Genomic DNA, 27,098 nt, shown 5'->3' with positions numbered 1-27,098 from the left:
AAATGAAGTTAAAAATGAAAATACAAGTTGGATAATTCTGTAGATTCATTCTATTTTTATACTGACACACTGACCAATGCATTGGACTGGAATCCCCAGGGGAAGTAGGAAAGTAGGTCAACTGTGACAATTCTCCTGTGGAAGGAGAAGCAAGGGGGCTGACAGGCTTACATGGGTGGAAGTTTAAAAACAAAAATACGAGTTGGATAATTCGGTAGATTTATTCTATTTTTATACTGATACAATAACCAAAGGTCTGGAATCCCCAGGGGAAGTAGAAAAGTAGGCTGGCTGTGACAATTCTGGAAAATATAGTGGAAGTGGAAGGAGAAGCAAAGGACTACCAGGCTTACATGGGCGTATATAAAGAGAGCTGCCAAAACCCAGTCCAGTGGAGTGGTGTGGCTGCAACCCTATGCTCCTCAGGGGCCCAAAAGGAATAAGTCAAATCACACTGACCAAAGGCTTAACAATTGTTCATATTGGTTTTTCATATTTCTTTTCAATACAATTTGTTGTTTTTTTATATTTAAAAATCTTACACTACTTATGCCTTACAGTCAAGCTACACTTATATGGTTCTAAGTGATGTCATTTACATATGTTATTAGATCATTCAATTCATGAACATAGATATGTGCAATAGTTTTTATTTTTATTGTTAATTATCCAGACTTGGATTATGAGAAATGTCATAGTTACTAATATCCTTACATCAAATTTCCTACTTTTATAAGACAAAAAAATTATTAATTTTTATTTAGATACTTTAAAAATAACTTCCACCACAAATGTATGGAAAAAAAAAAATTAGGAAAAAATAAAATCCCAAAAGGTGTTTCGTGAAGGGTTATTGCATTAAGTACCAAAAGCAAGTTGTGCCAAGTGAGGACTAATCTACTGCTTGCATTTTAATGTTGAAAACTTCAAACCATATGAGTCAAGAAAGAGATAGCCCATACCCAACTTCATGCAATTTTAGAACTAATCCGCTACTCCCCATAATCACACATTACACAAAACCCAACCTCCCACCTACTTAAATGATATTACAAATTTAAATTCGACACAAATTTTATGTATTTTTTTTTTCAAGAATTTGAACCGCAAGTAAGCCTAACACAACATATTTTCTACATTATATTTCTTACAACTCCCTACGGGATATCGCCCCCCCTTATTATACATGTAGACTATTGGTGATAGAAACCAACCAGATTATGGAAAATGAAGTCAATTAGGAGAAAATTAATTCATAATTGTAAAAATAAACATCCTAGAGTATAAAAAATTGATGTATGGTTTCAAAAAATGTCCATCATTTATAGAAATGGCAGATCTCTACATGATATTGTCTACCTTGAATAACCTCCAGATAATGATTGATAATGTTACTTCAATCAACTTTAAAACCATTAATAAAACTCTTTATTAATATAGGAAACATCTATAGCGATTAATGTGTATCTGTATATAAAACTATACAAAAAGAAGTAAAGTTTAAGATAATTCAATAGTTAACTCCACCGGTAGAGTTTATATATATATATAAGCTACACATAATTAGCCTTAAATAGGTTTTAATTTAATCACAATATATTTTTTTCACTAAACTTATAGTTATATTCAAAAAATTTGAATTAGTATCACACGAATCAATGCTAGACAAATCTGTATGAATAAAAAACTATAATTTGAGACAACAAAGAAACAATACTGGCAATAATAAACACACACTTGGATCAAATGTGATCAAGAACTATAACTGATTTTGACTAGAGTTATCTGCACATTAGAGTAGTCTGCACATGAAGTATTCCAGTGTCTATAGATTAAACAGGCTGATCACATTAAAATGATAGCATAAAATACTTTTAAAATTGTATAGAAAATCAACTTAAGAAGTCAAATATATACTTTAAAGGGAGTATTATACAATAAGTCTTATTTAGAATTTATTAACAGTTAACATTTACAAAAAAAAAATAGGAATCTAAAGTCAGTGAAACTGTTTAGCAGGGCAAAGGTTATCAAAGATTCTCTTTTTGTTCTCAAATTATTTACAGAGGGAGAAAATGCGAATATAAGTTTACTAATTTTTTTTTTTAATCTAGCATATCACACGGAAGAACGCAGACAAATTTAGACAGACTACACCCAATGGGCAGACAAAGACTGAAACCTGTGAAGGGTACACTATGTGCAGGGTTTTACAACTGGTAAACTTCAAGGAGGTGATATCACAGGTGTAGCAAATATCTTCAGCTGATAAGATCCTACTTTTTGATTTGATTGATCTGTTTTACAGTGGTGTCTAGTCCACTTTTTTTTAAAAACAAAATTTATAAAATAGAATTTACATAATGATTATGATAAATTGTATGTATAAAATTTATACTTTTTTAATAAATCAAATAATTAATCAATTAACTTTAAAAAAATAATAGAAAAGTTAAATAATAATTAAATATTTGAAAAATTGTGTTTCTATTTTACATTAAAAAGTTTGTTATTTATAAAAACAATTTTAGTATATCAAATTAAAATTACTTTTGAGTCATATTAGTGTGAAGTTTTAATAAAAAATTAATAGACTATTTTTTATCAAACTTAAATTAAATTTAACTTTAATTAATTTTGAAAAAGTTTGATTAGTAAGATCAATTAAAATATCAATTTTAGAACATGTTAGAAAAGAAAAAGTTTCAAATTAAATGTACAATATACTCAAGCTATAAAACGATGTATTTAAAAACAATAACAAGGTAATTCAACTCCATGTGACAAAACGTAACTTCAAAAATCGCCATTTTTCAAATATATGTTTTAGTTAAATAAATGGAGGGAACATCTTTACTGAGGTAACAACAGAAACAGTTTTTAGATTATTGCAAATATCAGAGAAATGTAAAAATTAAATAAATTTTAAATTTAATGTTGTGCAAGATTAGCTACGTGACTGGTTTTACAGTGCGACTATGTGAAATAATAGTGCAAGGTTAAGACTTCATACAAAAAAGATTAGAAACTTTAAAATTAGCTAGTTAATTAATTAAAGAAAATAAATTGTAAGTGAGTTACCTGAAAACAATTTTTTTAATTTAAAATTTAAAAATGTATAATTTAGAAGTATGTTTTTTATTTGTTTTTAATATTTGAATTAAAATTATTTAAACCTAGTCAACACAAATGTTTTGAAATTATAAACCAATTTGCCAAGTTAATTTTAATTTGATGAAATTAATCTGCATAAAAGAACAAATATGTCCACAAGAGAAAAGTTGTTAAATTCCAAGTGAGAATTTCAAAAAATATCAGCAGCAAATTTTTGCCAACAAAACTGGTTATTGCTAAATAAATTTTCAATAACAAACAAAACACTTCAATGATAATAAATAATATTTTGATGCGCTCAAGAAGAAAAATTTATTTTTAATGTTGCTGCAAAAGTCCTACATAACTTTTATAATTACTTTTTTCTACAGGCCAGGATTTTTCCACAAACTTAATAAAAACCATTTTAATTATACTGCTGATCTACTGTCACCCTCATTTGCCAGAACATTTAGTCGTTTTTTTTTTAAATAATTATTTGCTTATGATATATAAATTAATTCAAAAGTTTGGAAATCTTTGTGATTTAAAACAGTGGCTGCTATAGAGGAAAACATAATAAAGGGATAATTTATGTTTTTCATGTAAACTTGTTTTATAAATCTTATAAAACTTGGTAAATATTACAAACACCAAAAATCAATCACCCCTCAGTAACAACAGGGCTAGATTTATAAGAAAGAAAATACTACAAAATGTTAAAAATACAATGATAGCAAAATACACATGGTGTCTCCAGCTGTAGTAGCGCTAATTAAGTAGATAGGCTATTAATGATAATGAGACTAATAATGAATAATTTAATTCGTTCATGTTAATATCTTGAATATACAGGAAACTCCATTTTAAAAAAATTTCTAAGGTGCCAGAACTCCCTAAATTTGATTTCAGTTGTCATAAGAAAATGATAATCTATTATAAAAAAAAAGATCTATGATTGTTTCATTAAAAAAGGCAGATCAAATCTGTAAACACTTATTATTTTTACGTAAAAAAAAGGAACCTTCTAAGTCATTACAAATATTTATAACTGTTTTGACCAGCAAAGCTGTTAATATGTATAAAATACCTTTAGGGCTTAAAAATATTAGTCACTTATCATTGATATTTAAACTCTTGATTTTAAAACAGATTGAAGTCATGTATACATTAGTGAGTTAAATTAAAGAAAACTGTACTAGAATGGTTTGTACCATAATAAATAAAGTTGTGTCTGTTTTGGACTGGTTGTGAAGTTGTCTACAAAAATTCTATGCTGTGTACAAATACACATATTAAATCATTTCATGGTTTTATGTATATGCATTAAAATAGCATGTCAATTGAAACAGCTCATACAATATATAAGAAAAAATGTCAGAATACTTTTGCTAACTAAGATTTATACAACAATGCTGACTTAATGGTGTAGAACAGCTGTCAAAGACGTAGGACTCAAACAATTAGAATGACCATTAAAGGCACTTCAATAAATAGATAGGAAGTGAAAATTATACTAGAGTTGAAATCAACTTTAAAATAAAAAAAGGTATTTAAATAGCTATCACCCAGTCTTCGGGGTAATCATTTTAATGGGTTATTAGATTTTAGGCAATGATTTAAATTTTTGCAAAAAATACCATTGATAGATGATAAAATATTAAATTAAATTAAATTTAGTAAACCCAAAGGAAAACAATAAACCAAAATATTTAACTTTTTAAAGAACTTTTAAAGGAATAAAAAGGCTGAAAAAATAGCAACTGCAATAACTAATTGTTTAATTAATCCAACAATGGTATATAAGTTTTAAATGTATTACCAACATGCGCAAGAAGGGGCTCATGCAAATTTATTATCAAAATAGGAATAAGCAGGTTTTAATAATAAAATCTCAAGTCTTGAATACTTATTTAAAAACTTCTCTGATAAATTCTATTAATTTGTACAAAATCCCTCAGCTCCTAATAAACAAATGATATGTTGAAACAGAACTAAAGACGGTATCATTGTCATTTCTTTGGTTTGTTCATTCAGAAGTGTTAAACTAATCTTGTGGTTCCATACATGCAAATATCCTCAATGCTTCCTACTAGTCTGGAATCCACCACTTAAAAAAAAGTTAGTCTGGAATCCACCATTATAAAAGTGTATGTAGCCAGCTGTAACAAGCTCTTTGAATATTCATCTCCACCATTACTTCTGCTACTGAGTGGTTACTTCATTAGCTTATAAAATAAGACATACGCTTCAGAAGAAACAGCTTCATTGGATCGAGCGCTTGTAACCCTGGAGACAAGAAATACACAGGTTATTTTATTATCAGTAAAAGATGTGTATGATTCTATGACGGCAGACAACCATTAACCGAGACAAAAAATATTGATACAAACCGCACAATTTCAAAACTAATATTTTTAAAAAATTAATTTACATCCTACATCATTAGATCTTACATTAATTTATTATTAATATACTTGACATAAAAAATTGCTAAAAATGTAATCGCTGAAAATAACATTGCTTTGCACATCTAAAAATGTGTAACGCAAGAATGCACATATTACACAAAAGGAATGAAGTCTATATTTTTTTTTACAAGTACAAAAGCATATTTTATTAGCATGGGGTTAAGATCAATAATATATTACTCTTCTTCTTCTTTGTTCTTAATTTTAGTGTTGGAAGGGTCTCCTCCAACACAATTTAGTACATGTGTCCACCAGTTATGCGCCATTGAGGCCATTTACTCCGATTTCAGCCTGCTTTTATTTTTTTATTAGCTTCCATAGCTTTTGTCCAACCAAGAACAAACTGCAAGGCAGCAGTTGTTTGATTTTGGAGTTGTCTCTCTTAGAAGAGTGGCTGTCCCCAGTACACGAGCTTCATCTGCCTGAGTTAGAACTCAAGACTTTTCGGTATAACAATCATGAGCGTTACCGATTCAACCAGGCCGACCCCTAATTAAAGACAAAAAAGCATTTCTCACCTAGAATCATTGAAATAGTGCCATTCATTTGAGTAAGGATTTTTACAATAGGCAGTGTAATGTCCTGAGCTGGTACCACCTGAATGATTTGACACTGCATAAAGGTCATACAGGATTCTTCCACCTGACACACCTTCAGCAGCAAACTCTGTAAGGTCAAGGCCTTCTGTTGGAAAATCAACCTGTGTGGTCAATTTTCTACCAAATCTTTCCTGGCTAAAGCGCTTCAAATCTTTGGACAGTAAAGGAGTGAAACATTTGTTCTTTGCTGAGACTAAGGTAAAGTACTCTCCAAAACTATTTTTCTAGGGTGGTTTCCCTTTATATTGGTACTTATGTTCACATCACTAAGAAAAAGCTTTTTTTCTAATTTGGCCATTTCAAGATTTCATTAGTATTTTACTATTTTATAATCATACAATACAATAATATGAATGCATAAAAAAAAAGAAAATTAAATTGATTTTGATAGAATAAATTATAATGGACCTATCCTGTAGAATGAATGCCACAGAAATACTAAATTGTCATTTAGAACAAAACCCATTTTATTGAAATAACCTCTAAAAACACACTATGAAAGATAAGCTCTAATAATATGTTTAATAAATATGTATCTATCTAGAGTGGTTTCACTTTATATTGGTAATTAAAAATGTTCCAATCACTAAAAAAGATTTTTTTTCCAATTTGACTATTTAGAGATCTCATTAGTATTTTACTACAATACAATAATATGAATGTATCCAAAAATAAACTAAACTAATTTTAATAGAATAAATTATAATGGTCCCATCCTGTAGAATGAATTCCACAGAAATGCTAAATTGTCACTAAGAACAAACCCATTTTATTGAAATAACCTCTAAAAACACACTATGAAAGATAAGCTCTAGTAATATGTTTAATAAATATGTATCTGTGTCGTTATTTTTTATTTTGTTTTTCCATTATTGTCATTTCTTGTTATAATAATTTAACTAACACTGAACAGTACATAAAATAATCATAATAATTACTAATTTTTTTTTGCCTTATATTTCAACTAATCAAATGATTCTGGTCTATATCTCTGGGAAATCAGTAATAATATGAGACTTTAAGCTGCACATAATATTCACATTATGAAAATCCAACAAAAGACTACTTATTAATCGACTTAAATTAAGTATTACTGGCTCTGTGGTATTGTAAATGTAGGCCTACATCAACTGACACTTTAATGTCAAACACTAGAACCCTTAAAAGCACTGTTAAAAAACTTAAACTATAAAGGATACGAAGTACAAGTATCTTGGGAAATCGTTGAATGGAAAAACTTTTAGTGCAAGACTGACGCCTTTTACATTTTGTACACATCTGAAAAAAATAGAAATAAAGATGTACATTTTACATGAACAGTCTACATTACTTTATTTTAAAAAATGGTGCTGGATAACATCAACTAGGAAGTTTAAGAGTTCTAGATATAAACACCTTATTGACTATAGAGTTCAACAATATAGCTTAACAATCAAAAACCTATTATATTAGAGTTAGCTAACACCATCAAAGACGGCAAAATTGACTGCTCTTACTTCAGGGGCATAACCTGTGAAAACAGTGCCCCTGTCCTTGCATAACCTCTGAAAATGGTGCCCCGCCCTATTCACCAAAGCTAAATCTATTAGCATAAGCCTGAATACAAAGTGTCTACACTACTAAATGCTAAATATAAATTGAGCAGAAATCATCCTTCTCCACAAGTTTTAAATAAAATTTAAAGTGGCATGATAAAGAAGACAGATATTTTTTGTCTAATGAAGAAGTAGATTCTAACACAATTCCAGAGTTAACACATTTATTACTGAATATTAGAACATATCCTTTTGAAACATTTTAACTAAATTACTAAACCTTTTAAAAATGTAACTTATTAAAAGAGAAATTGTTTAACTGGTTAAAGTATTGAGTGACTTCACAGAATTTAAATGAACTTACTGGTCTTTCTTCAGCAGCTAATTCTTCTTCCTTCATGAACAATTTGATACAGTCCTCCAAGTTGAGTTCATGACGATTCTGTAAAAAAACAACAAGCTTTATTTTTATTTTTATCTATAAGAAGACTGCAATAGAAATCAATATATAAGAAGATACAGAAAATAAAGACTTTTTTTCAATAATTGATAAGTTACTTTTTAAAATAGTAATTTACAGAATTAATGTATAAAAAATATATGTTTTAAAAAAAAAATGTTGATTTCATACAAATATACCTCTACTTTTTTTTAATTTAAAATTAGTAACTTGTTTTTTTTTTAATTCATTGTTTTAATTTATGATGTAAGTTTGATAGAAAAAGATTTTAAATAGATATGTATTTAACACTGCTGCAAAATAGACTTGGCTGATAAGTACCATACTGAATTCAACATTTGACTTTTGTTGTGGTTGCAAATGAAACAGTGATTGATAAGTCTGGGCTAATTTGGATGTGGTGTGCTATGATTAAATGATTTGATTCTAATTTCTTCATGATCTCTGATTGCATTTGATGCTCTATAAGTTAAAATTTGATTTTTGTTGAACTGTATCATAAGAAATAAGATGATAGGTTAAACAATTCTGATTACCTTAGGAATTGAGACAGACAAGTCCCAAAATGGGTCAAATGTCACAGACCTATGGCCACATGAAGAAAATTTCAGCTCACTTTTAAGTTGCCCAACAAAAATATCTGAAACAATTTAAACAGTAGGCTATAATCTATATTGATATCTTGGCCTTTAATAAAAAATAAATAAATTACTAACATAATTTTCAGTAGCATATACTTTTTTATTTATAAGCACTCTTAATGTAATAGAAAAACTGTTATTTACTGTACATACCCACAATCATACTGTCATCCCTATTAAGATATGCGTTCCAGTAATCTTTTGCCTTACCACTATCTCTGTAGAATACACAGTAAAAAACATTTTTTAAAAATAGTAGCAGTAAACAAACCTACAGAGAGTAAAATTTTAAATCTACAATAAAAACCAAGAGTACAAAAGAAAAATTAACATTTTTATTATGATACGACTTTATAATATTCTTCTAACAAGAATTAAAAACTATACACTAGTCACTGATTTTATATAAAATATGGACATCTTGAGAAAAAAAGTCATAAAGACTTTCTGAGTCAAGGTTAGAAAGGCTAGGGTACAGAAAAGGGTCTAGCAAGAGGTATTAGAAACAAAATAGTTTTGATACTTAACAGCACTATAATAAGTACGAAAATGTATTTAAATGTTAAATGAACCTATAAATTACACAAAGAACTGATTACTTACTTAAAGCAAAAATTAAATACATTTTTTTTTAAATGATTAAAAGAAATAAAAGAAAGAAAATGAAGATTATAAAATAGATCACATTGCTTACACTTTCTTCTCCAGCTGCCCATCATCAAGAATAATTGGTGCTGGCTTCTTGGTTACCCTGTTCACATCTTCATGTAATCCCTCCAACAAGTATCTCAAAAACTCTTGACTATCCTGCTGACTATAACATAGAGTAAATACGTCAATCAGTAACATATTTAATATGTGTGAACAAGTTTAAAATACTAATCCTCTCACAATGATTATTAAAGAAATGAAAAATAAATGTCTTAAAGAAATATAATTTTAAGTTTTTCCGTAACCATATTTACTTAAAAATTAAGGTAAAACCAAAGTCTAAAATGCTTACGCGTATCCCATAAATCTAGGTGCAAATTTCTGTATCTGAGTCTTAAAAGCATTAGGTGAGACTCCACCAGTGTCTCCCTTTTCTTTCCACATTGACTGCATTAAGTTAGCATAAGCTGTGGATATACATCATCATGTGTACTGACACTATTAAATATATCTACATGGAAAGCATAAATGAAACAAGTATATGATGTAGATAAATAAAACTTAATCTACTACTCTAACTAGGGATGGCATGTTCTAGTGGTAGTCTAGTAACTGCTAACCCGAGATTTATGAGTTTGAATCTGGGTTCAAGTTAGTAGAGCGTCCCTGAGTCCACCCAGCTCTAATGTTAGGGAAAGTAAAGGCGCTTGAGCATAAGCAGAGGTCACAGAAACAGATGAACTCTACTTCACTTGCCCCGTTGGTTATCAGGTTCGAAAAGGGAACTTTACTTTTTACTTCTCTAACCAATCAAACAAAACATGAAAAAAAATTATCAAAAAACTAAACTTGGTGCCTGTGAAACTACTATCCTTTGTCAAGCACATATCATCAAATAACAAATGCCAACCTGTGACCAGACTGCCCTTCATATTGCTTGTTGTGGTGTTGATTTCCTTCTTGTACTTATCATCCAGGCACCATTCTAAAAGCATTCTTGTGTTGCTTAGACACTGCAGGACACTATTCATAAAACACTGAAAAAATAATATTCAAGAAACTGTGAACTTTACAACCCAGCAATGTAGTACATTTTTCTATCTATTCCCAGATAATTCCATCATTCACATGTTATTCTCCAATCTGTTCTCCCATTCTCAGATTTTTGCCATCTAACAAATCACACTGGGTTCCAAAAAATAAGCAAACATGTAAATATTACACATGGGCTAAACTATCTGTGAACTAACTGTAATGAAGAGGCAAGTTGAGCAAAACAAAGGAAATGACATAAAAGACAAACCGTGTTTCCCAGATTTTTAAGTCCAACTTTGCCACCTTCTCTGTGCTTGACACTCTAGAGAAGACATAATAACATTTAGTTTTAAATCAAATACAGATTATAAGATAGACAAAATGATGAATTTAAGAATTCTAAGCAAATATTTATTAAAATATAATACAACTACAACTCATGCATAGCTAAATGAAAACTTATTTTCCTGTTTTTAGTTGAAATAAATGTTCAAAAATGCATATAAGAAGTAACTGACATTATATTTATTATTGATATTCATATATATGAATTGTCATATTAAACCATAACCACAGTCTTGTAAGCTTAAATTTTTAGTTATTGCATGTGAAAGTTATTGCATTTTTTTAAATTGATGTTTATACAATATTGGTCATAACTAAAATAACGACTAAAACATTTTTAAGAATTAGGACATGTTAGAAGTTTCTTCAAACAAAAATTGTTAAACACATTTTTTTAAAAATATCCAGTAAAATAGGCAACTGGCTTGTAAAGTAAAAATGTAGGTATAAAAGGAAAAAGATAAATGTTACAAAAATTAGAACAAAGTAACGCTCTTGTGGGACTTACAGAAGCCTGATGATTCACAGAAGAACTAGGATTGCTTGAGCTACTGTAGCTAGACTACGTAAATATGTAATACACAATAAAGAGATTTAGTTTTTTTAGGGAGGCCTGGTTCTTGTCTTAAACCTTATATTATTTTTTTTGTTTTATCTAAAAATTTGACATTTCAGGTATTGTTGATTTTTTTAATTTTTTTAAACTCTTTGGGTGTTAAAATTTTGCTACTAGTTATTTAAAGACATTTAATGACTGCAGTGAATGAATCTTCAACACATGCACTTGCTAACTACTAAATTGTATTATTGATAAACAATTCAGTTATTGTTAGTTTATTTATTTTTTTTGGTGTTGGGAAACACCGAATAAGTATAAGCATTTTAGGCACACTGGGACTCAAGTATACAGCAAGAGAATGTGATTATGATGTGACTTTACCTCAGGCCCTCAGATGATAGCTAGACAAGGGTAAAGTTATGCAGATAGCCAGAGAATTAAAAAAGTGTGTAGGTAACTAGAAAAAAATAAAGAACCAGAAAAGGAAACAGTTGTGCATGTAGCCTATGTAGAAAATTGTGAAGGTAGCCAGAAAAGAAGAAAGTTGTCCAAGTAGCCAGTATAGAAGACAGTCGCGCGGATAGCCAGTAAAAGTATAAAGTTTTCTACTTACTCCATTAGACATTGAGCTGCTGGAACTCTGGTTGCTCAGTGTAGACTTAGATGGATACTCATTATGGTCCACTGTGACCTTGACATACCTAGACCCTGAACTGGGGCTAGACTCTCTGCTAGGGGTGTAACGTGACCTTGAAGATGCTTCTCCTCTACTCCGATCAAGATGAGAAGTTTGGGTTAAAACATCATCTCTATAACTACTATTCCTAGACGAAGAATTTGAGGTGACCCGATCATTAAACACACTGGTGCCTCGATTCCTATTTGATGAAGTATTTACATCTGAGTCTAGATTTAGGCTGGACAAGTTGATCAAGCTAGATGTTTTACGAGGGCGGTTGGAACCACTGGGTGGCCTTGACAGAGTCAGATCTCCTAGAATACCATCTGGGCGTTTAGCAGGCAAGGGACGGATAATGCTGCTGTCGCGGCTGCTTGTGTAATCTCTAGTGATGCTGTGATCCCTGTAAGTGGTTCTAGAAGAGGGGGCTGTGTCTGTAAGGAACCTGTTTGAAGTGCCAAGTGTTGTGTGATCAGCTTTTAATGGACCATTCCGCATAGTAACCCCAGTAGGGGTTCTGTTTCGACGAGATTCATAAGACGGAACATTAAAGCTTGACAGTTTCCGACCACTAGAATCTAGTGGTCCTGGGCCAGACGGCAATGGGCGTGTCCTAAACAAAAAAAATTTTAAATTCATTCTTTAACTTCACACACACAAAAAAATGGTATTAAATTTTATAATTTTGAAAAATCAACTCATCTATATTATTTGTGATAGATATAAGAAATATTAATTTTTAAATTAATTTAAAAAGCTATTTAAGTTGACATAGAAAACCTGTAGCTTGTTGTGGTAGACGTGTAGCCATTAGTAAGGCTAGTCTTCCTGCCAGTAGAGGAGACTCTGGGGACAGATGTAGAGCTGGATCCATATGAAGTTGAGTAAGTTGTGTTGAACCCATGCCTATAACTATACAAACATAATTGAAGAGTAATTTTATTGAAAGGTTTCATAACAAATAAAGGTTTAACAATTGTAGGAACAAGAAGAAATTTGATTTACTAGCACATATTTAAAAATTTCACTAAATACATAAATTATAACAAATAATTAAAATTTCTGAATTTAAAAAATACAAAAGAAACAAGCACAACTGCTTTTGTTGTGGCAAATGCACAATAAGTACAATGATAAATAAAAAATGGGGAAAATTTTTATACAATCCATGCATGTTTATAAAAATTAATTAATTTTAAAAAAGGGGCAAATACAGTTAGACACATTAAAAAATTGTAACCTGTCATAAGCAGCAGAAGATACTGGCATAGTGCTACAAAAGTTTATGTGGTGCTCTTTGGATTACACATGTTTCTGTGGAAGACAAGTCAATTACAGAGTACATTTTATATCGCTCTAATCCCAAATGGGATAAATATTACATAATATATGCCTCAGTTATTAACAGACCTTAAATTTAGTCTTATCCTAAGGGAAATAAAAACTTTTTTTTAAAATTATGAGCCACAACCCCACATATTCAAGTAGTGTCCATTATAAAGAATTTCAAAGTAAGTTGATTAATGTTAGACCTAAGGTTAAAAGTAGGGTATAATTATCAGGGCATTCAAATTCAATGTTTTCATATTTTTATCAATGATACTAATAATTAGATTTACATTAAATATCTTTTCAATAACTCACTGCAATATATAGTAGGCCTATACAGTTAATACAGTACAATGTTATATTATAAATCGGATAGTTTGTAGTCTTTACTTTAGTTAGGCTACTATTATACATATGGGTTTGTGAGTAACTTAAATAACATTTATACAGTATAGATCTACAGTCTTGATAAGGAAATAAGAATTAAGAAATTATTCAATATTATAATATAGGCCTTAGAAGCCTTAGGCTATTGGCAATTGGTTCTGGTATTTATTACTATTGAAGTTGAAGGGAGTTAGCTTAGTAATTTTAGTTAATAGTTATGTTATGACTGTACTGAACTGTCACTATAGTTACACTAGAGACAAAAGCAATTTAACTTACTTATCAGATCTCATCTAGAACTAGAATCCAGATCTATATCCTAACTATTAATTTTACTAATCTTAGTTAAACTAAGCTGAAATAAAAAACTCACACACAACTTCAAGTTGAAGTTGTGTGTTCCTTGTATGATCAAGCCTCAACCTACCAAATCTTTCATTGAAAATCTTGATCCTACATTAATTTTGCACTTAGATTTATAGCTTCTCCAAATTATAAAATCCACTGTTAGTAAGAATGTGTGTAATTAAGTTTAAATCGCTAATCTAGCTGGCTGATCAATGTGACTTTGGCACTGCTTGATTTATTCATTTATTTCTTCTTACCCTGCCGACGCCATTTTTTGTAAGTGACGTGAAAATTTATTTTTGGTAAGTCGCTATGGTAACAATTTAATTTAAGCATTTGAATGTTTATTTTTTATTCAATACATTCAACTACGTTTATTAAACATTACTTAATTTTAGATATTGTGATTTCAAGCCAAACAGATTTAATTGTATGTATTAATTCCGGACTATTTATTTAAAATGGTGTCAACATTCCAACAGTCAACAAACTTTACCAAGCACTCTCTTATTACTGAAGTTTAGTTATATTGCTTGTAACATATTTGTGACGTAGAGCGCATACTAAGGACGCCTTGCCTAAATAAAAGTTTATTGAAGTTTGAAGTTGCTTAGATTCTTGATCTGATAAGAATTTGATATTAAACTTCATTAGGCCTATATATATGTAAAAAGTGACAGTCCAAGAGACTTCGTCAAAGTATATATGATATTCTACTATTAAATATATTTTAGTGAATTTTGAATACATATTCAAACATGGTTTGGGGCGAAAGTACCGAAAGCTAGGAAGTTACAGTAGCAGTAGTATGAGAGTATGCCCTAAAATATCGGCAGATATTAACTAAATTACTATGATAGTGTAACGATAGATTAGTGATTAGTAGAATAGTATAGGTCTAGATCAGTGACTACATCTATTCTAGAATCTAGCACTCAGCAGTGCCAGGTCGATTTCAGTCATCATAGTCTCATGTCATGTAGACTAAGAATAGATTAGAGAATCTAGTTGTAATAATCATTATAATGTAGTTACTTTAGTTAGATCTCTCTAGATCTAGATTCTATATCTTATAAGAATATTTGCAGATTGTGCCCAAGTCACATCGGCCAGATGGTATCATAGTTTAGATATATATTCATTATCTATATATATAATTCTCTTCTGGGAGCCTTTAGAAAACAAGCTGCAAGCGCGCCTTTGCAGTCCCCTCTCTTCCTCTCTATCGCTACACCCCCCCCCCACCCCCACCCCTACAAGGTCTGGTGAGTTGTAGTTCACTCTAAATGTTTACATTTTACAATCATAGAGCCGAGTTTGGTGACGGCTATTAGGGGAAGATAATTTAGTTTGAAACGATTTTAAAATTAGAGGAGGTAACTAAGAGGAGGCTGCTTTCACGGGGGGGGGGGGGGTTAGTGTTTTAAAGCACATATTTTCAGTGGCAGCATTGGTACTGTCGAATTCACAAATTATGAATTACTGAAAAGTAGAAAAAACAACAACTAAATAGCGGCGTATGTTATGCCGCGGGCCGGCTCGTATATAATATAGGGCCTATATAGGCCCTTATATATATATAATATATATATATATATATATATAAGTTTAGTAGTACTAAGTCTAGTACTAAGGCTAACTAAGGGCTAAGAAGTAGTAATTATCAATCTACCATACTTCATTACTTAGTTGTCAGTTTGGGATTGATTGGTCAGCACTTATTATTCTGATCCTTAGCCACCTTTGTTTCCCTTATTGGCCTAACAAAGGCAGATACCCATCAGAGCTTGGTGGACTCTGTGACATCCTGCAGCTACGAGTCCGAACTGAGATCTGTACTTGAGACTTTTGGGCTAGCAGAATTAGTGCAATTAGATTCTAATGACTAGATTTTTAAAGTCCTGAATCAAACTCGGGTCTAGTTACTTGCCTTGGATAAATAGGCTACTTGAATTGATATACAGTATAGTATAAGTATTATACTGTAATAGTAATACAGAAACAACTACAAATAGAATATCTGTATACTTAAACTACTAGATCTAGAGACTAATATATCTAGACATACAGTAAGAAAAAATATTTTACTAAAATTTACTGAAGTTTCTCTACTATTTGTGTAGTATCTCTTGATGGCAAGTGTGCTTCAAAAATGAAAATTAAATAAGGCTTTCACCATCTGTAAGCCTTTTCACCTACTGAGCTATTTAAAATATGTTAGGGCAGGTACTTTTTTCCTTCAATGTCCCTCTGAATGTCTGTTCAAATGTACTCTTATTTTACCCATGAATCAGCAGGCAGAAATAACACCAGTATTGGATAATATGACAAAATTACTCCATCAACCTGACTTTTAAATAAATATTCATAATTTATTAAACACTAGTTAAAGAAATCATTCCCAAAAAAATTATGTTCATGTCAGTCCAAGGCATAGAAGTTTATCAATAGGGAAACTTCTCTAAATTTCTGGTTTATGATGCTGACTTTTTAAATATCTAAGAACTAATAAGCCTAATAGTAATATATTGTATCCCACTTTTGCCCGTTTAACAGGATTATGCCCAAAATGCATTATTTGACCTAGCTTTTATAATATGGAAAGTATTAAACCTCAGATCAAGGTCCAACTCTTTTACAGTTTATATGCTGTATAATAAAATATTAATATTTTTACTTCAGAATTAAACTGAATCATTAAAATGGCAAACAACAACTCAGATTCAATGTCAAAACAAGCACAGCACATTTGGGCAATGTTAGATGACATGGCTGATAATGACCCATCTGCTTACAAAAAGTTCATTGAACGGCAGTTGAAAGGGGGCAAGGAATACATGGCACCCCCTGACCCTCACATGTGTGTTCAAGTAATGATTCTTGTAAGTAATTTTATCCAGGCTTTGTATATAGGGAATGTGTCTTAATTTTGTTAACAGCAAAACATACATGGCACCCCCTGACCCTCACATGTGTGTTCAAGTAATGCTTCTTGTAAGTAATGTTATCTAGACTTTGTATATAGGGAATGTGTCTTAATTTTGTTAACAGCAAAACGTACATGGCACCCCTGACCCTCACATGTGTGTTCAAGTAATGCTTCTTGTAAGTAATTTTATCTAGGCTTTATATATAGGGAATGTGTCTTAATTTTGTTAACAGCAAAACATAAATTTCTGTAAAGATTAAATCCACTCCTCCTCTACAATTTTGCTGGCCTTGCTGTTTTACTTAAGGCCAGGTGCCACCACAAATGAGAGTTACTACTGATAAGTAGCTCACATTTATGATTGGGGTATAGACTATGGAGATTCCACATCCACTTTTTCAATACCTAGGAGGTGGATATTTTTCAGCCATGGCATGAATTTCATTCCAGTAATTACACCTTCCTGCCCAGAAATTGGATGGGCCTTGAATAGGACACCTGGGTATAATGAGGGAAAACTGTAATATCATGCAGGCAAACAAAATATGTACAACTTTAAAGTAGAATCAATTTTTTTTTTCCATAGACTAAGCCATCACAGCCTTTGTTCATAAATTTCTGCGCATGGAATCGAGTACCTGAACCTAAATCACCAGAAGACCCAGTCCCTGTATCAGGCACTCTCATAACTTATGAAGGTAAGAGAGGCATGCATGGTCTTTTATCAGGTTTAAACTTTGAAGTTATAGTGTAATCTATTGGTGTTTGTTATGTTTTGTTTTATGAAATCATTGAATTGAATGGTTAGTACCAGAAAAGAAAATATAAATTAAATCTGTCTATGTATGTCTGCTCATAGTTATGAAATTAGATTTTTTTAAAAACAGTCTTGGTCTCTTGGTCCAACTGCAAGTAGCAGTTTTGTTGTAAAAAGAGGAGTAAAATTGTATTAAAATTAGAATCTGCAGTTACTACATAATACATAATTTATAATTGTTTTCACAAAAACTACTTAATTTAATTATATTCTTTCCAAAGGTTCGTATGCACTGACTTCAGTTGCGTTCAACCCAAAAGTTTTACAAGAATTTGGCCGCTGCGCTAAAAACCCTGTAGATGGTGATACACTGATACAGCTTGCTCTCGACTACATTGAAAAAGAACAAAAAGTCAGTGTGTCACGCACATACACAGTACTGCCTGTCGACACATTGTACAAAGGAGATTTAAACCTTATTCGATTAAGTTTCACAAAACTTACCAAGAACAAAGATCAAGCAGTCAGTGATATTTCAGAACTAGAGGACATGTTTGGTCCTTTGACGAGCAATGAACGAGAAAATCTGCTTCATAAGTTATCCAACATAAGTAACAATAAAAACTCAAGTACACCTTTTGGTGTTTCAAGTAAAGAAGAGCAACCAGAGCTCATTGTACCAGGGAGTAACCAGTTAAAAAAGAAAAATGGCCTCATAGAGGAAATAAAAGAAATTAAACTGCCAACACCTAAATATTCACTGGAACCAGTCGACTCCTCTGCTGGAAGAAACTTGGTGCTGAAAGTGGACTTGCCTGGAGTAAAGTCTGTAGCGGAGTGTGAACTTGACATATCTGAGGTTAGTTCTTGACATCTGTGTAACTATTATTCATAGGTCTTGGCATTAGTGGCTACTAGAAGACCTGGCTTCCAGCAGAAACATGGTCAGCTGCACCCACCCCCATCTACAGCATGGAAGTAGAACATTACCCCTCCCCCTTTCAATTACCCCAGGTTAAGCTCCTTACATAAAACAGTTGCAATGGGGCATTACATTATCCAATTATACTAATTTCAAAAATAGGTGTAATTGTGCATGTTTGTTTCAAACTCTTAAAGTTAAAGCTGAAATGTTATTGCTATGTGAAAAATACTTCTTTGTTCATTAAATTAATTGAATATGCTCACAATTTGTAGAATTAATATGCAAAGAAAAACAACTAATCAAGCACAACTGCCTATTGATCTCCCTGATTTAACTTAAATTTTTAATAAAATATCAAAATAGCACAAAGAGAATATTTTTTAAATCTTCAGTAACAAATGAACTTATTTGACAGGATGATGTGAAGCTGCTTGTCTCAGGGATGTATGAACTGAAAGTCAAACTGCCTAGCACCATAGAAGAGGATGATGCCAATGCCAAATTTAGCAAAAAGAACTCAGTGTTAACACTTAGCATGCCTGTAAGGACCTGACTGCTGAAAGGATAACTTTGGATTGGCTTTGGTTACATCACTGATTGAACTCTTTGGTAGAACTGCTGGTTTGATGTTAAATTATGCCATGTCACATAACACTTGTATTTTTGTAAATAAATTTTTATATATGTTTTTAAAATTTGCTTGTATTTCATGTGTGCTTTAATTATAATAATTTTAATGTGGAATTGGGAAATTTGTGTCAGTGCAGTGTATATTGATTAGAACCAAATTTTTCTTAAGTTTTAAAACCCCAACTTAATTCACAAAATGAAGCATCTTACAATGGTTTTGGTAAACAAGATGTCTTAATACACAGGCCTAATAAATGGCTAGTAGCTCTAGCCAATAATATAAACAAGATCTATTCATAAACAAATAGGTAAAGATGTGCTCTGATGTTGATCTGAAGATAGGTGCCTAGTTGATTATTACTATGATTACCATTTAAAGCTTTTTACTTTTAGCTATACAAATTTTTTTTAAATGTCAGTGTGAGTGGCTACCCCCTTTGATTAAGCTTCTGGGAATTAGCTAGTAAATGAACACACATGCAGACTGCCCACTGTTGTCTGACCCCATCTATAAATAAATAACCATTCTCTTGGGGCAATTTTCCTTGTTCCCTTTGTCTTGTAATTTATTCTCCAAATATTACTTCAAGCCCATACTGAGGCACAGTATAAAATGACTAAAATGCAAGTCATTCAGCTCTGGACTATTAAAAGTTGAAATGAGTCTGAGAAAATAATAAAGGCCAGGGGTATATTTTATGTTTGAATTTAATGTCTCTTTAACCACAGAATAACGCTTGGTTATTTTAGTCACTTCATTACAAACTGTGGTTTTCTTAGTTGTAATGAGTTTTCCTAGCTACAATTTTAAGTTGCAAAGTAATTCTTTATTATTTTTTTTATTGTAATGTCAGACATGATTTCCTCCAACACAATTAGGTATTACGTCTCAGGACGTTAACCATAAAAATTTATTTTAAAAATCACAACACAAATAATAACAAAAGCAGTTGGTCGCATTCATTTTAAATTATTTTCATATCCACAAATTATTTAATGTTGTACAGCTCGTAATCCTAAAAAAAAAAAAAAAAAACTGAAAATATTCTAAAATTAAGCTTCTTAAAGTTTAAGAAGTTCTTCATCACCATCACCTTCCTCTTCTTCCTCGGCAGCTACTTTCTTCTTCTGTTCTGCTTCTTCAGCTTTAACTGCCTGATCAATTTTGGCCTTCTGCTCATCACTCAGCCCAGGCCAAGCAATAGTGGGTTCTGAAAGAATTTGTCCATATATGATAAGAAGCTCAAAATAATAAAAAATACCTTAAGTCTTGTATTTTTGATAAACACTGACCAAGATGAACAAATGCAGACAAATATTTAAACAGTTTATGCAACTCCTGAAAACAAATAATCAACAAGAGAAATAATTTAGCTAATCTTACTTTTTCACTAAACCATAAGTTTTTTTTTTTAAAATTCAATAACACAATCTCATCAATTAACATGTAAATATTATGACGAATTTATGCTAAAATGAAAAGTTACAGGCAGTGTGCTCCTACTCCAAGTTTACAAACAAGCAAAATATTAGGGAAACAATGTAAATAAATTAGACATTGAACTGATTGAAAAGCACAAACAAATTATTAAAAAAAAATAAAATGACCTACCTGAAAACTGCAATTTGGGAAACTGGGTCATATCAACACCTTTAGCTCCAAATGCCCTCTCCAGATTACCTAGCATTTCCTTTAAGGCGGCTTCAGATTCTGCTGTGACATCAACTAACTGACCACCTTTAGATCTAAATTAGGAAAATATATAAACACGATTATATAAGCATATATAAAAAGTTAACAGCATTTAACTGTGAAAAGTATTTATTGAAATTATAATTAATAAAGGAGATTTTTAAAATTTAAGAGAAAAATTTACCTGGAACGGTACTCTCTAATTTTATCTAAGAAAAGCTGTTGGATGGGATCAAGATTTTGGGCTGCACCAGCTGCTGCTGCATAGTTCCTTTGGCAAACTGCCTTGGTAACTGGTACAAGCTTTTGTAGTGTTAGCCGCAACATTTTCTAGAAAAAAAATTTAGTATGAATAGTCTGTTTTTAAGTATCAGTTAACCATGAAATTACGCCATTAAAAATTGGTCAGAAAAGGGGGAGGGGGACTGATAACTTGGCAATGAGATTAGAAAAAGATTTAGTGTGAATAGTCTATTTTTAAGTATCAGTTAACCATGAAATTACGCCATTAAAAATTGGTCAGAAAAGGGGGAGGGGGACTGATAACTTGGCAATGAGATTAGGGTAGTGGCAAAATAACTTACAGCATACTTTTAATATAATTAGGTATTTTGAAGTTATATTTTAGCTAGGCCTATATAAATTAATCTCTAAGGTATAGTATTATACTTCTGTGAAGTTTTATATGACTATTCGGAAGAAGCTTCTTCCTCCACAGTGCTGATCTGCCAGGCAGAAGATGAAAAACACAAAGACCTTGAATTATTCTTTTATATCTGTGCATGGGATCAATTTTCTTTTTTAGCCTTATTCTTCTGACAAAACTATGGGGTTGAGGGTTCATAGTATTAAGAACTTTTAAAATATCAACGGTGTAGGTACAGAAATGAGTGAGAACGTAAAGCATTATTAGTTTTATCAGTCTATGAAAAAAAAGGAATCAAATATTGTGAGCTGTTTTTTTATAAGACCGGCGTCCGTATAACAACCAATTTATTTTTATTTTTAGAAAACCACGTGACCGCTATTTGGCTCATCACTAGTGAGGAACTCTGGTGCATAGCCAATTAAAAAGTCGAACCGATTTGTGGTTTGCCGTAGCTTCAGACGTAAGTTGTGTTGTCATGGAGAGGTCTGTAGTGCATAGTGCATGGCAGTGAGTGACAATAAAATTAAATATTAAATTAAGTAGGCCTAATTTAGTTTAAAACGAATCAAAAACAGAAAAATTAGTGCCTAATGGATTAAATATTAATGTTTGTTATTCAGTGGTCATGTTTAAATGGAAAATTGCGTAAGTTTTTTAGATTTAGTGAGAAAATCTACTAGATCTAGGTCAGGAGATCTAGTCTTTAGATCTAAGTGAAGTAGGCCAAAGTGTTAGTCTACTAGACTAGAGTAAAGTTCCACGCGCGGTCACACATAGCGGAAAATTCCAAATTCCCGATTTTCATCGGGCGCTATTTTATAACCGTTTCACACAGAAACAAACCCAGAGTACTATATTATTCCTCTGCCTTTCTACTCTTAATATGTATCAATCATTTTATATTCCTACGTATTGAATTTGAGATATTCATGTTTTAATGACGTGCTACTTGCAATATTTTTTTCCCCTCTTTTTTTTTCCCTGCGGCCATCTGAACCGGCTGCGTAACGATCGTGTTTTATACGTTTTAATCCTAGTTTAATAAATAAAATTAATATTTTACACTTTTAAACGTGTTGTTGATTGTATTATTAATTAATAGATTTCAAAACCAAATTAAAAACATGTTAATTAAATTAATTAACGACATTAAAAGTTGACCCAGTAATGACTCAAGGGACGCAACTATAATAATCATAACAAAGGGACGTAACAACCACTGACAACACATAACGTAACATTTGCTTAGATATGCTTGTATGTAGAGACACAAACTAGATTTAGAAGAAGTAGATGCTCGAAATAATTTAAAATAGCAGAAAAAAATAGAAATTATACAGATTCTAGGCTTAGCTTGAAATGTAGAGCATCTAGAACTAGGCTAGTCTAGCTCAAGTCGTTGGTTACGCAGCGCGGTGAAACCACCCAAATCGACACCCAAGCTGCGGCCACCCCTATTCACCTATCAGGTTGCTTTATTAGCCTTATCTATCGTATGTATAGTGTCCCGCACATATTGTAGAAGCTATTTATAGTTAACCTAGTTATAAAAAGCTTTGATAGGTTGGTTTATTCATCTCATCCGGGACCTAGTGTTTTTCATACGGGGAACTAGAATCGCCTACGACGTCATACCTCGAAACTTTAAAATTTAAAAACTCGACTTCCAGAAGGAGAAAAACAAAAGAATTTGACCTGGATATATTTAGAAATGGACAGGTTTACAGCAGATATCGGTAGTTTCGTATAAAACATCAAAACAAATATTGTACGAAGCGATAAACAGGCGATGACCGCACCGGTGTTTTAACCGCGCGTGGAACTTTACTGTTACTTTACTCTAGATCTAAGTTCTAGATCTAGAAAATCTAGTCATCTAACGTTCAGCAGAAAAAGAAAAAAAAAGTTAAAGAGAAAGCTAAAAAATAAAAAAAGGTCAGTAAAAAAAGTCAACTCGGGGAAACCGAATCAGCTCGACGTTGATCATGGCCATGGTTGAAGTAAAACAATTTAGTAAAATCTAGATCTAGACCTTTACTAGATCTAGTAGATTGATCTATGCCATCATATACTTCATTAGCTTAACATATATGAAAGAATATTTATTTAAATACCATTTATTAACTGCTTTTATAAATAGATTTCAAGATTTTGATATTCGTTGACCTTACCTGCGTGAAGAACCGACCGTCTCGAAAGCGAGATCTTTTTGACGTGAAATTACGTTATAATGGATCAAAAATGTTTATAATAGTTTCGCATTCTGTCTATTTCTTGTTGATTTCTTACAACCTGAAGTTTAACTGGTACGATTTTGTTAAAAAGTAACATTTTGTGAAAAACGTTAAATAGAATCTAGAAATCTAGTAAAAAAAATACTAAATTCGGAAAAAAAAACGAGAAAAAGCGAAAACTATACAAAAAAAATCATTTTTAAAACCTCTTAGTTACATAAATTGCATCTAGAATTTGGATCTAAAGCCTCTTAATAGCAATAGCAATAGGAACATCTATTTTAGTTGGTTTTTAATTTTTATGTTGTCAAATGTTGCTTACTAGATCTATATCTGAATAACGTCATTACTCTAATTAATCAAAAAAAAAATTAAAATACTAGCAATACGTAATTAGGCAAAATAATTATACAAAAATGTTCACAACTGAATGTAGTTTCAGAAACAATATATTTGGAAAAATCTACATTTCTGACTTATATATGTACGAGCCGGCCCGCAGCATAACATACGCCGCTATTTAGTTGTTGTTTTTTCTACTTTTCAGTAATTAATAATTTGTGAATTCGACAGTACCAACGCTGACACTGAAAATATTTCTTTAAAACACTATAAGTAGCTCGTTAAGGACCATAACCCCCCCCCCCACCCCCCCACCCCCCCCACCTCCCCACCCCCCCACCTCCCCACCCCCCCCCCCCCCCCAACCCCCCCCCCCCCCAACCCCCCACCCAACGTTTGAAATCGTTTCAAACTAAATTATCTGCCCCTAATAGCCGTCACTAAACCCGACTCCACGAAGGTAAACATAGCGTGAACCACAGCTCACTAAGACCATGTAGGGGTGGGGATGGTAGGGAGTGCGTTTACAGCTTGTTTTCTAGCGTCTCCCAGAAGAGAATTATATATATACGAGCCGGCCCGCGGCATAACATACGCCGCTATTTAGTTGTTGTTTTTTCTACTTTTCAGTTATTCATAATTTGTGAATTCGACAGTACCAACGCTGCCACTGAAAATATTTCTTTAAAACACTATAAGTAGCTCGTTAAGGACCATAACCCCCCCCCCCCCGTTCCTCCACCCCCCCCCCCTCCCCCCACCCCCCCCCCCCCCCCCTTACGTTTAAAATCGTTTGCTCTGCTTGTAAACATTTAGAGTGAACACAGCTCACTAAAACCATGTAGGGGTGGGGAGGTAGGGAGCGCGTTTACAGCTTGTTTTCTAGGCGCGTTTGCAGCTTGTTTTCTAGCGGATCCCAGAAGAGAATTATATATATAGATAGATTGGGGGGGGGGGGGGTTAAACTGCCCTTAAATACATTGGGTCAATTTAGATGAAACAAGTGAAAACTCTAAAAGATGAATAACAAAGCTAATGAAAACGAATAACTATAAAGATCTAGTCTTTTTTTTTTACTATCAGAATCATAGCTTTTGAAACAGGTTATGTTTTTTTTTTTTTTTTTTTTTTTGTTGTTTTTTTTTTTTTTGCAAATGACAGTAAATAGACGTTTGAGCAAACCCACACCTTATTATTATGCTAAACAATAATTTTAAAGAAAGAAAAAGCAGTAGATCAGGGGTCGGCAACCTTTTGAGTCGGAAGAGCCAAAAGTTACAATTTTCAAAATTTTCCCAGTTTTTAAAGAGCCAATAACATTTTTTAAAAATTTCAATATTGTATTATTTGATTAGTAATAGGAAAATAAATTTGATTTGTTATTTAAAATAAATCGCTTTAAATATGAAATAATATTTATTCATATAAAAACATCCACTTTTTTCGCCAGAATAATGAAACTAGTAATCAAAAAAATAAAAATCCACTTTAGAAGCAGTTGGCTTTTCTTTTTCTTTCTTTACGGATTTCACCGTCTCGGGTGTCTGCCATTAGCCAGGCAGGCCTCAACATGGCAACCTCTGACCAACTGGCTTGGATATCGGTTTGATTACCGTGTATCGGTCGCGTCTGTCCTTTGGATCTCACCAGGCTTATCTTCCACCCCACAGAGCCCAGGGTAAACTCGTACCCCAGCCCCACCGTCCAGTACCCGGTTCAACAGTAGGAAGCTAATCACTGAAAAACTACGTCACTCACGTCAAATTAATGGTTACTGACATATAGGGAAATGCATTCTGAATAAAATAACATTCCACATTTGGGGTAATCCATAAATGACGTCACACTCGTAGGGGAGGGGGGGGGGGGGGGGGTTCTTAACTTTGTGACGATGTGTGATGAAGGGGGAGGGGGGGTTTCAGATGTTGCGATGTCACAACTTTTGCATTATAGAAAAGCAATGTTAGAAAACGAATTTTAGACGTTATTTCGCGTATTAGAAAAATCGTTTTAATAAATTGTAATAGTTTAGACAAGATTTTCGAAAAATATTGTTGTTTTAAAAAAATTCAACTGCAATTTTGAGGGGGGGGGGGTTGTAGGTTGAGGTGTGACGTCATTTTAGGGGGGGGGGGGTCTGGCTCTTTATGACGACGTGTGACGGAGGGGAGGGGGGAAGATAAAAATCGTCAAAAAAAGCGTGACGTCATTTATGGATGACCCCCTTTAACGATGTTCGAAAAAGTCGGCTCTGGGGCAGTGGCAAGCATGGAATAGTCGCCACGGGGCTGGCCACATCACGGATGTAATGCTGGGCCTGGTGCCCAAGCGGCTGTCCGTATACTTTCGCATTGGTCTCTGAGTTTTTTTTTCTTCTTCTGTTTAAAACGTATGCTTCTTTACAGTATCATTTTTGTTATGGGTTTTGAAAATAAAATAATATAACTATTAGTATTTGTGCAAGGAGCTGGAGAGCCACATCTTGACCAGAGTTTCTTCCAGGCATTTCTTCTTACCGCCACCCCCCCCCCCCCCGAACGAAATGAAATTTATATAATTTATATAGAAAATATATACTTTTAACAGTGTCCCCCACCCCCCGAAGAATGTCTACCGCCCCCCCCCCCCCCCGAAAATTTCAAGTGCCCCCCCCTTCCGGAGAAAAAAGTCTGGAAGAAACACTGATCTTGACATCGAAAGAGCCGCATGCGGCTCGAGCCGCAGGTTGCCGACCCCATGCAGTAGATAGTCAGTGTTTCTTCCACTTTATTCTCCGGGGGGTGGGGGGGGGGGGGAGAGCACTATCT

General features: G+C 32.5%; 3 protein-coding genes across 6 annotated transcripts; 1 reads left to right on the top strand and 2 right to left on the bottom strand.

Annotated features, from left to right (window-relative positions):
• Positions 1 to 4,927: 4,927 nt before the first annotated feature.
• Positions 4,928 to 14,626, bottom strand: LOC131954815 (ubiquitin carboxyl-terminal hydrolase 2). 3 transcript variants are annotated; one of them, XM_059318603.1, is made up of 15 exons: positions 14,212 to 14,626; positions 13,309 to 13,382; positions 12,849 to 12,980; positions 12,003 to 12,681; positions 11,339 to 11,392; positions 10,754 to 10,807; positions 10,361 to 10,487; positions 9,803 to 9,917; positions 9,494 to 9,613; positions 8,953 to 9,017; positions 8,695 to 8,798; positions 8,063 to 8,140; positions 7,363 to 7,441; positions 6,083 to 6,314; positions 4,928 to 5,382 (listed from the first exon to the last, which is right to left on the bottom strand). In XM_059318603.1, the coding sequence occupies exons 2-15, from the start codon at positions 13,335 to 13,337 to the stop codon at positions 5,310 to 5,312; spliced, it is 1,941 nt and encodes a 646-aa protein (XP_059174586.1). In that variant the 5' UTR covers positions 13,338 to 13,382; positions 14,212 to 14,626; the 3' UTR covers positions 4,928 to 5,309. The 3 variants fall into 3 exon arrangements, with proteins under 3 accessions (XP_059174586.1, XP_059174587.1, XP_059174588.1); XM_059318604.1 differs by having other exon boundaries at positions 14,390 to 14,626; XM_059318605.1 differs by lacking the exon at positions 11,339 to 11,392.
• A 60-nt stretch (positions 14,627 to 14,686) lies between these two features.
• On the top strand, positions 14,687 to 19,346 carry LOC131954816 (PIH1 domain-containing protein 2-like). The gene is made up of 5 exons (XM_059318606.1): positions 14,687 to 14,831; positions 16,815 to 17,014; positions 17,648 to 17,759; positions 18,100 to 18,677; positions 19,159 to 19,346. Exons 2-5 carry the CDS (start codon positions 16,835 to 16,837, stop codon positions 19,294 to 19,296), a joined length of 1,008 nt encoding a protein of 335 aa, XP_059174589.1. The 5' UTR covers positions 14,687 to 14,831; positions 16,815 to 16,834; the 3' UTR covers positions 19,297 to 19,346.
• Positions 19,347 to 20,327: 981 nt separating this feature from the next.
• LOC131954821 (ATP synthase-coupling factor 6, mitochondrial-like) lies at positions 20,328 to 24,001 on the bottom strand. 2 transcript variants are annotated; one of them, XM_059318610.1, is made up of 4 exons: positions 23,887 to 24,001; positions 21,251 to 21,396; positions 20,986 to 21,119; positions 20,328 to 20,584 (listed from the first exon to the last, which is right to left on the bottom strand). In XM_059318610.1, exons 2-4 carry the CDS (start codon positions 21,391 to 21,393, stop codon positions 20,436 to 20,438), a joined length of 426 nt encoding a protein of 141 aa, XP_059174593.1. In that variant the 5' UTR covers positions 21,394 to 21,396; positions 23,887 to 24,001; the 3' UTR covers positions 20,328 to 20,435. The 2 variants fall into 2 exon arrangements, with proteins under 2 accessions (XP_059174593.1, XP_059174592.1); XM_059318609.1 differs by lacking the exon at positions 23,887 to 24,001 and adding an exon at positions 23,830 to 23,848.
• Between the last annotated feature and the right edge of the window lie 3,097 nt (positions 24,002 to 27,098).

This window comes from Physella acuta, unplaced genomic scaffold (assembly GCF_028476545.2).
Source record: "Physella acuta isolate Inbredline_101_S28 unplaced genomic scaffold, ASM2847654v3 ptg001033l, whole genome shotgun sequence".
In the NCBI taxonomy this organism is placed as follows: Eukaryota; Metazoa; Mollusca; class Gastropoda; family Physidae; genus Physella; species Physella acuta.
The sequence above is the reverse complement of the archived record's forward strand: the minus strand, read 5'-3'. Positions and strand labels throughout refer to the sequence as shown.

Coding starts and splice junctions, on each gene's coding strand:
- LOC131954815 (XM_059318603.1), bottom strand. CDS start 13,337: ATGCCAGTATCTTCTGCTGCTTATGACAG. Junction 12,981..13,308: donor TCTTCTGCTGCTTATGACAG/GTTACAATTTTT, acceptor ATGTTTGTATAG/TTATAGGCATGGGTTCAACA. Junction 6,315..7,362: donor TCCCAAGATACTTGTACTTC/GTATCCTTTATA, acceptor TACTGTCCAAAG/ATTTGAAGCGCTTTAGCCAG.
- LOC131954816 (XM_059318606.1), top strand. CDS start 16,835: ATGGCAAACAACAACTCAGATTCAATGTCAAAACAAGCACAGCACATT. Junction 17,015..17,647: donor GTGTTCAAGTAATGATTCTT/GTAAGTAATTTT, acceptor TTTTTTCCATAG/ACTAAGCCATCACAGCCTTT. Junction 18,678..19,158: donor GTGAACTTGACATATCTGAG/GTTAGTTCTTGA, acceptor CTTATTTGACAG/GATGATGTGAAGCTGCTTGT.
- LOC131954821 (XM_059318609.1), bottom strand. Junction 21,120..21,250: donor ATTAGAGAGTACCGTTCCAG/GTAAATTTTTCT, acceptor TTCCTAATTTAG/ATCTAAAGGTGGTCAGTTAG. Junction 20,585..20,985: donor TCCCAAATTGCAGTTTTCAG/GTAGGTCATTTT, acceptor AAATTCTTTCAG/AACCCACTATTGCTTGGCCT.